Below are 9,679 nucleotides of genomic sequence, written 5' to 3' on the forward strand. Positions count from 1 at the left end.
AACATTTAAAATATTCCCACTGAAGCCAGGAACACACAGGAGGCTGCCATCAAGTTACTTATTTCTTACTTAGCATTTCAAATGTGTCATGCTTTCTCTTTGTTTCTAGTAACCCCCTATGCCTTTTGTTTGATTCACCAAATTTTCTTTGATCCACTTTCTCCTCAATCTGTTTGAAATGTTGCATTCTAGTTCAGTTCATTTAGTTCTTACCAAGGAGTTCACATACTTTAAATTGTTTTGAGTTCCATTGCTTCTTCATACTCAGCATCTATAAAATCTCCAGAAACTAGACAAGAATTTTAGTACTTTTTAGCTCCTCCTTATCTCCCCCACCCCCAATTTCTATGCGAATGTCTTCTAGAATTTTAATTCCAGGTTGTTCATCTTTCTTCCAGAATCATACTTATTTAAACTCAATAATACGATTTACTATTTTCGTTGCTTACTGATCCTTTTTGCATCCCACATCTTAGTTGTTGTTTTTGTTTTGTTTTGTTTCATTTTAATCCTGGTTGAAACATCTGTGCTTTCACTGCAGGTAATAGAAAACTCAACTCAAACTGGCTTTATTTGCCTGTGGGCAATAAGTTCAGAAGAAGCTCATGCTTCAGGTCCAGTTTGATTAGTGTTCAGTCTTGTTTTCTCATTGCTCTACGCTCCTCCCATCCCCTCAACCTCCAGAGCTGGTGAATTGGCTGCAGGAGTTCCAAAACTTCCTCTCTATGCACCACCTGGTCCTGAGCCCAAGAGCATCTCTGACTGGTTATAGAACTCGAGACTCAGCTATTTCCTTGCCATCCTTTGAGGATGTTGCCCCATTGCTGTCTGAGCTCTCTCAACTGCTAAGGAAAGTCTGCTGTCAGACTGACTCTGCTCCCCGTGTAGGTCTCAACTCACAGGTGGTTTTTGGAACTTTCTCTGCACCATACTTCATCCAGGTGTGTGATGGTTGCATTCTGCTCAGGATTCATGTCTTCAGTGTGGGGAAATTAGCCAAATTTCATATATGGCCATTGCCCAAGTGTGCTATGCCTCTTGGTAGAACTCCTGTGTTAGACATCCCAGCTTCGAGAGTTACTGTTGGTATGAAGTAGCCTTCAAACCTTTCACCCTTGTTTTGCCACATTCTGGAGGCTCTCTCTGTCCAAAGATCTAATTTACTGATGTGTTCCTCAGTCCTGGCCATTCTGTGATTCAAATCACATAATCTTGTATTCCAACAACCTTATGCTTCATCTCAAGCTTTCCTAATTAGCTTTTTATGTGAAGTACATGCTATTGTGTCAGAGATATCCTATCATCCCATATCTCTCTGCAAATATTAATTATACTCGTTAATACTCTTTTTCTGAATGTTCCATTGGCTCTTATTTCCTTGGACCTGACTTCTCTTTTTTTGTTCCTTCACTGTGTCCTCTTTTCTAAAACATTCTGTGGTTATACATTGCAAGATTGGAGAAATGATAGTTGTGGGAGCATACAATAGACTGAATGTGTCTTCCCAAAATTCATATGTTGAAATTCTGACCCCCAGTATGATGGTATTAGGAGGTAGAGCCCTCATGAATGGGATTAGTGCCCTCACCCCTAGAGGGGAGAGGCTAGAGAGCTCCCTCACCCCTCCAGCCATGTGAGGACATGAGATAGCTATCTATAAACTAGAAAGTGGGTTCTCACAAAGAATCTTCCAGCCTCCAGAACTGTGAGATACAAATGTCTGTTGTTTATAACTACCCAGACTGTGCTATTTATTATAGCAGCCTGAACAGACTGAGACAGAGAAGGACAAGAAGAGATTACAGATTTATTTCAGTAAGTATTGAGGGACTAAAGGCATCCACATCTTTGAAAAAACAAAAGGAAGAGACAACAAGTGGCATGGGCAGCATACCTGTGACCTGGGTCTGGATAACATGAGGTGGAGGTGAGAAGTGGGAACAGTGGGTGGGGACAGAAATAGGGACTTGGGTTTGGGCAGGGAGAAACATCCAGGTCAGACACAGGGGCTGGTGGCAAGTGATAGAGCTCAGTATGCGATGTGGGTGAAAAATTCTGGGACCCCGTACACAAAGGTACCACAGGGAGTCTGTGTGAAGAGCAAGGCTGAGCCCTCCAAGGGTCTGAACCCTAGGCAGGCATAGACGGATGAAGTTGGGGAATTTGTGAGAACCCAATACCCAGAGGCATTGGGCACTGCCTGCAGTCCTGTACCAGGCTGGACTGAATGGGAGCCAGGGCCTTGCAGCCCATCTCCATGAACTGATGTTGCTTCAGTAAAAGGGAAGGATGGGGTCTGCCTGGCTTCTGGTTCCACATGGTGGCTTGGCTCTTCACGGTGATCTGGATCCACATGAAGACCTGGTCGTAGCATGCGTCTTGGCCTCACCTGGAGATCAGGGTCTCTGCGAAGGTCTGTCCCCCTGAGGTGGCCTCTTCCTGCCTGATGACTTCTTCCCCCATGGCGGCCTTGGCCTCTCTCTCCAAGATGAGCCATGAATCCTCGGGTCTCACATCTCATGGGTTTCACATAAACAATGGGTTTTGCAGGGCCATCAACTTTCATGGTGCCTTCATTTTCCATACCAAAGTGGCCTGGCTCCTGAGAATGCACATCTGAGGTGAAACAGAAAAGCAGAAAGTGGGAAGAAGAAATCAGAGCTTTTCTAGGAAGCTTTGGGGCCAGGAGAATGGGAGGGAGGGTATGAGGTGCTCCAGGAGATCCCCATCTGCCAAGGACCTGTAATGTATAGCACTTCCCCCTGGTCATGTAATTTGGTCCTCCCCACCACCTGTCCAGATAGGTAATTGCCATTCCCCATTTCACTGATGGGTAAACTGACTCTAGATTCATTTGAATTCACTAGATTCAATTTTAATCAAAGTGACAGTCCTTGCCCTCACCAAGCTTAAACTTCAATAGAGAAGACCATCAGAACAAAACAAAAAAATATAATGTCGGTAATAGGTGACAGGTTGGAAAGTAAAATAATTAGGATATAACAAGCAAGGTGGTTTTGAACCCAGAGTGCCTGGAATTTTATCTTTTTTTAAAGGTATTTATTATTTTTAAGTAATCTCTACACTGAACATGGAACTAGAACTCACAACACTGAGATCAGGAGTTGCACACTCCACCAATTGAGCCAGCCATTCACCCCATGGAATTTTATCTTAACTTACCTGTGATGGGCCTCAACTTCCACTTTCATGAATTGATATGATACAAATTGATATGTAATACATTGATATGTGTTACAAAAACTTGGTTACTAAGACCAAGTACTTACATTAGTGTCATCTTATCATGTACTTGGGGGTGGGAGGAGTTAACAAAAAGCTATAGGTCAGGACCCCAGGAATGAGCAATATTTAGCAAGGCCAGGGCAGAGTGGGGAGGGAGAGGATTCCCATGGGGGCAGAGACTGGGCAGGCTTCCAAAACTGAAAGAAGCCTGGACCAGCTATAGGATAGCACAGCAGGAGGGAGAAGCTCACAAGGACCCCTTTAAGCTAAGCCAAGTTTTAGTTTATCCTAAGATCTAAGGAGAGCCACTGAAATGTTTTAAGGCAGGGAGCAAGTCATCATGTTTGGACTTTGGAAAGTGAAGTGTGGACATAGAAGGCACGAAAGGCTGGGGAGAGTGAAGAGGGAGGTAAGCAAAGGCAACAGGAACACAGGGATATCCCGAAGACAGGCTGGATGAAAGGGAGCATCTGGGGCCCCAACTTCCCTGTTTGTCTGCAGGGCACTTTCCTGATTATCTGTTAAGCACACTCCTGCTGCCATTTTCCTTCCTCCAACAGAGAGAGATGAAGCTGTTTCCCCAAGGTAGAACTCAAGGGAGAAGATGCAATTTTGGATGGCAAAAATGTGTTCAGTATTAGGCTTATGATGATGAGGTGTTTGTGCTACCCAAGTGGAGATGTGCGGCTCAGTGGAGGGCTTGGCTGGAGCTGGATCTGAGTCATCTACAGAGTTGGTCACCACCACCATGGGAATCGACAGGATCAGCATGAGAGAATGGAGGAGCAGAGAATATCTCTGATAGAACCCTAAAGTCCATTACTAACTTCTAAGGGAAAGATAGAGCAAAATCACCTTTCAGGGTCACTGATGCAGAGGGAGATTGGGAGGGTGCACCCAGATCCAAGGTGGAGACAACAGATCGGGGAGCAGTAGACTTCCCATGATACTGGCTATGCAGAACAGAGCAAGTCTATGATGTGGCCATTCTTGTTGGCCACCTAGAATGGGTGAGAACAACCTCAGGACAGTGGTGGGGGCAGAGGTCAGCTTTCAGGGAAATGTGGTAGGGAAGATAGCAGGAGAGTGATGATAGTGAGCAGGAGACAGTAGGGGTGGGGCTTTTCCCAGGGTGGTTGAATCACAGTTGGGAGGCAGTACTGGGATGCAAAGACCTAAGAATTAACAGCTTCAGGAATAAAAAACAACTCCAACAGACCCACTACAATGGAACAAACTGAGAGTGTTTCAATAAATGCCCTCTTTCTCCACAATCATCATCCCAAAATAAAGAAAGCCAGGATCAGATCATCTTATAGGTGAATTTTTTCTAATGCTTGCCTAGAAAAGCTCAAACTCATATTAATACCTTAAATCAATCTCGGAATGGTCAGAGGAGCAGCACTGGGAGAGAGGAGGTGCATGCTCTGAGGCATGGCCACAGCACTGTTGCTGGTTCTTTTGAGCACATCTTCTCTGCACTTGGGAGTTGGCGATAAACAGAAAGAAAGGGACACTATGGGAGAGTTTTGGAACTAAAGGCAGATATAATAGTTAAAGACATTTGAGGTTTGGGTTTTTGAGCATCAGAAATCAAAGTCCTGGGAAATCCAGGCACATCAAGTCTGCTTTATTCAACATTCTTAAATGACTTATGTGGGTCCTGCAAAGCCATTTACATCTGCTCTCCCAAGCTCAGGCTCAGAGCTCAGTGTGGCTCCAGAGGCAAAGAATGGCCTGGGTAAGCTATAGGAGGGCTGGTGGATTGGCAGGGGCCTTGCAGATAAGACGTAGAGGACTTAGAGTGAACTGCATGGACTGATGGCCAGACACCAGTAGAAACAGAAGCAAAGCCTGGCGGTGTGGACCAAGGACCAGAGCACTCTTTCCAATCATGTGATAGTATGTAAACTATGTTCCCCTTTGTTGACCTACACTTAACTCCAGTAGAAGTGGGGGCGGGGGACTGGGGTGAGAGATCCTTAACTGACTAAAGAAAGTCTGAATTGATAGATCCCCAAAATCCGAGAACACTTAAAAATCATTAAGATAAACAACCAAATAGAGGGAAATAGCAAAAAGCAATCATAGGCAATCCATAAAAGAGGAAGAGCAAATGGCCCCTATATATATATAGGATGCTGAATCTCACTTACAATGAAGCAATGCAAATTCAAGGAAATATTTGCCATTGTTATACATCTATCAGACTGGCAAAGACGAAAAGATTTAGGACGTTTAATGTATGGAGGGAAATGTTATAGTGAACAATTTCACAATAGGTATAAAACTTTAATGCCCTCCAGAAAGAGAACATGATAGAGGTACGTGGTTTATCATAGATCATGAAGTAGCATCCAGCTAAAGGAATGAAGATAGTGTGGTGTTCGAACAGAGATGAATGACTGAGCAATAGAATGGAATAGACATCCCAGACTGAATACACATCTATGGAAATGTGCCTGAAGACAGTACTGGCATTGAAGATCATCTGAAGATTCTTTCCTGGGAACCTGTGTAGTCTAAGAGAAAAGTCCTAAGAAACTGACACACTGGGGTTCCCCGATTTGGGGAACCTAGCCTAGCCATATAAATTCTGTGGAACCCACAGTTAACAGACCTCATTTGTTAGCTCAGAGCTGCTGTTCAGTTTCCCAGGGTCCCCTTTTCAATACAGGCAGCCAACCAAGGCTCATCAAATATCAGAGGAAAGACTAACATGAAATAGGAGACCAATAAACAGAAAGAAAACAACTTGTAGGAAATAGCTCATGACATAGGTGAAAAGTTCACAAAAATATATCACTGATATATTTTCTTTTAAGATTTTATTTATTCATTGGAGACACACACAGAGAGACAGAGACAGAGACATAGGCAGAGGCAGAAGCAGGCTTCCTGCGGGGAGCCCGATGTGGGACTCAATCCCAGAACCCCAAGATCACGACCTGAGTCAAAGGCAGATGCTCAACCACTGAGCCACGCAAGTGCCCCATCACTAATATCTTTAGAGAGAAAAGGGATGATTCCCATGAATCAGTTACAAGATGTTTTTTAAATGAACATTCATAAAAACAAAAATAAAAGAGCCCTTTGAAATAAAAATTATGAGAGCAGACATTAAAATCTCCATGGATATTTTGAAAGATAAAGTTGAGTAAATCTCCCAGAAAAGATGATATAAGTGAAAAATAAGAGATGTAAAATATGAGAAAATTAGAGGCATAGTATAACAAAAGCTAAATCTAAAATAAAAAATAAAAAAATTCTGAGTTCTGGAAACAAAAAGATCCTAAAAACTTCCAGAGAAAGACAGAGACCAAGAGAAACAGAGAGAGAAGGAAGAAGTGCCTTCAAAATTCTGAGGGAAAAGGATTTCTCATCTAAAATTCAATACCCAACCAAACTATCACAAATAAGGAAGGGTAGAATAAAGACACTTTTAAATATGCAAGATTTCAAATAATTTTTTTGGAAGCATGTTTCTCTGGGAATCCTACTAAACCAAGAAAGAAAAAATAAACTAGACTAACAGGATATAAGATTCCAGAGTGGGGAAGGAATTCCCTAGATGATGGTGAAGGGACATCCCAGGATAGTGACTTGGAGTTGTCTGAGAGCAGCCAGTTTAATTAGAGCAGATTAGAAGTTGGTGGCAGTAATTCCACCAGAAGGTGAAATTGATAGATACTTGGTTGAGTTTGAATTTATTTTTTATAAGTAATTTCACTTTTTTTTTTATAGATTTTATTTTTTCATGAGAGACACAAAGAGAGAGGCAGAGACACAGGCAGAGGGAGAAGAAGGCTCCATGCAGGGAGCCCGATGTGGGACTTGATCCCGGAACTCCCGGATCACGACCCGAGCGGAAGGCAGATGCTCAACCCGCTGAGCCACCCAGAAGACCTGGTTGAGTTTGAATTTAAACAACTGGGAAAGAGTCTGAGAATGGACTAGTGATCAATAAGCAAACAATAGCCCAAGTATTAAGTCTTGGAAAATTCGAAAGTTATGCAAGAGGGAAAGTGATCCTGGGTGACTTGATGGCCACATTTTGAACAGTGAATCCTGCTGGGAAGTGGGAGGCTGGAGGTGTGTGTGAGTGGGAGTAGGTGGGCAGGAGTGATGGTAGTGAGTGCTGACCCCCGTGAGGAATGCAGGAACTACAGCTCCTCTCCCATAGAGGGAAGACCATAAAGAAAGTCTAAAATGGAAAAACAAATTAGTGGCAGTGTAAGCGTGGTATTTAGAGAACAGAGAGTAATGCTAAAAGAAACTGAGCAGATGAAAACAGTTGTCCCTAAGGTGTGAGAAGTTGAGAAGGAGCAGGGGCTGCCATTTTTCATAGTATGCCTCATGGGGATCTCTAGGTTACATAAGACAATACCAAAAGTAAAATAAAAACCAGGAAAATGTTAAAGAGAAAGTGACTAGCATTTGACAGTACCTTGATTAGGGGCCATTGAGGGAAGAAGGCTCTTGGGAAGTTCTTGCTTCTCCATGATTAATCTGCCCAAAAGGTAAAATCAGGTGAGTCAGGGCTCAAACCGCACCCACATTTCCCAAGCATCAAGCAGCAACCCAGTCTCCCCAGCATCAATACTGGTGGGCACTGCTGCCCTGGGACCCACCCTGCCTCCAAAGTGCCTGGCTGCCCAGGCAAGGAGTATGCTGGGCTGGCAGCTCAGGAAGATGCAGTGTGGAGAAGGAAGTTTAGGGAGTGGGACTGGGGAGACTCAACATGTTCAAACAGCTTTCAAAGCGGAGCCAGTAGGGACTGGCCTAGAGGTATGCTCGCTAATTTATCCCAAATCCTCTAGGTAAAAGTCAAGGAAATGAAAAACTTTAGCCAAGTGGAAGAATTATCCCTCCCTTGGTGGGGAAGAGGGGAAAAATTCGGGAGCAGAGTGGGAAATGTAGGGGCAATTAGTGAAGTTGTCCCTGGCTGCTCTAGGACACTGGAGAGTCTGTCCTCACTTTAACAATCCAAAATCTAGAGATCCGCCAGGGGCACCGGACACGTACCTGACCTCTTGCTGTTGAATTCTTTGCAGCTGGCTCTGGAAGCCTGGAGAGTCGGATTCCCTTCCAAGAAGAGAGGCCCAAGGGTTTGGGGGTCCACAGGTCACAACTGTACCTCAGACCTCAGCATTCACCCTTCCTTTCTACTTGTCTCTGTTTTTTGTTCATCCTAGTTCCCTTATATAAGACGGTAGATGTCACCCTGGCATGTGATTGGATAGAAGTGGGTGGGAGGGCAAAGCCAAGGTGGGCGGGTCTGGCTTCACTTGGGAGGAGTTTATTGGACTAGAGTTTTCCATTTGCCAAATAGGCCTGCCATGATTAAATTGTTCGTAGATGTATACGCCTAATTAGTTGATCTAATCATTACAGAAAGAATGCATAGTTACAGTTGTGTTAAGTGCCATGAGAGTAATAGCACTGATAAGGTCTGGGGCTGAGTGTCAAAGAGAAGGATAGTTGAGCTGAAATTGGAAGGACTGGTAAGACTAAAGCAGATTGAGTAGGGAAGTGGGGGAGGACAGTTGGGTAAGAGCCCCTGAGAAGTAGAAGGTTGCCCAGCCCATTCCAGGAATAGAGAGGAGGCTCGCCCAGACTGGGGGTGGTGGGAGATGAGGCGGGAAGACCATCCAGGTGTTACTTTCGTTTTAAGGGAAACAGAAAACCACAGGAGAGTTTCATGCAGAGGAGATCCCCATAATAAGATTAACATTTCATAAGAGATTACCCTGGTTGTCAAGTGGAGAGCCACTGAGAGTGCCAAGATTAAATCAGGAGAGGCAAGGAAGCCACTGCAGACTAATGAGACAGTGTCCTATTAGACTAGGGCAGTGGGCAGTAGAAAAGGGAAACATTCCATGGTTAGAGAGAAATTTACAGGGCAAGAACCAAAGTTGTGATGGTCTTGGACACAGCCTGGAGGGGAGGAGACTGCAAAATTGATAGCACTGTTTATAAAGATGGAAGATTTGCCAGGAACCTTCTCTACTGGGAGGATTTTGATCTTGGTTTGCATATGTTGGATTGTAGGAGCTTTTGAGCAACCAAGTGTGAGAGGTCAAGAGGCAATTTTGGGGTCTAGAGTCAGAGAAGAGTTGGGGGCTAGAGATCTGTGCATGAGACATATGTCATTGGCGTTTAAGACTATGAGTATGAACACAATGGTCTAGGAAAATAGACATGCCAGGACACAAGATAGGAGCCATAGTGTTGGTTTAAAGATTCTTCTAAAAATAGTCGATAAATAATATAATTCCACTAAGACTCTCAATGTTATTTTTTTGTTTTTTTCTCTCTTCTTTAAAAAATCAACTTTACTGATGTATAATCAATACACAATAAACTGCATCCGTTTTAAGCACACAGTACAATGAGTTTTGACAAATGCTCACATTTTGGGCAACCACCGCCT

At 43.7% G+C, this 9,679-nt stretch overlaps 1 protein-coding gene across 1 annotated transcript; it reads right to left on the reverse strand.

The window, feature by feature from the left end:
- Positions 1–1,831: 1,831 nt before the first annotated feature.
- PRR20G (proline rich 20G) lies at positions 1,832–8,641 on the reverse strand. Its single transcript, XM_038565263.1, has 3 exons — positions 8,272–8,641; positions 7,694–7,755; positions 1,832–2,616 (listed from the first exon to the last, which is right to left on the reverse strand). The coding sequence occupies exons 2-3, from the start codon at positions 7,746–7,748 to the stop codon at positions 2,030–2,032; spliced, it is 642 nt and encodes a 213-aa protein (XP_038421191.1). The 5' UTR covers positions 7,749–7,755; positions 8,272–8,641; the 3' UTR covers positions 1,832–2,029.
- Positions 8,642–9,679: the final 1,038 nt, after the last annotated feature.

Source organism: Canis lupus, chromosome 20, assembly GCF_011100685.1.
Source record: "Canis lupus familiaris isolate Mischka breed German Shepherd chromosome 20, alternate assembly UU_Cfam_GSD_1.0, whole genome shotgun sequence".
Taxonomy (NCBI): Eukaryota; Metazoa; Chordata; class Mammalia; order Carnivora; family Canidae; genus Canis; species Canis lupus.

Excerpts from the sequence above, each read along its gene's own strand:
- PRR20G (XM_038565263.1), bottom strand. The coding sequence starts at position 7,748 with ATGGAGAAGCAAGAACTTCCCAAGAGCCTTCTTCCCTCAATGGCCCCT. Across the intron at positions 2,617-7,693 it reads CTCAATGGCCCCTAATCAAG|ATGTGCATTCTCAGGAGCCA; the intron begins GTACTGTCAAAT and ends GTTTCACCTCAG.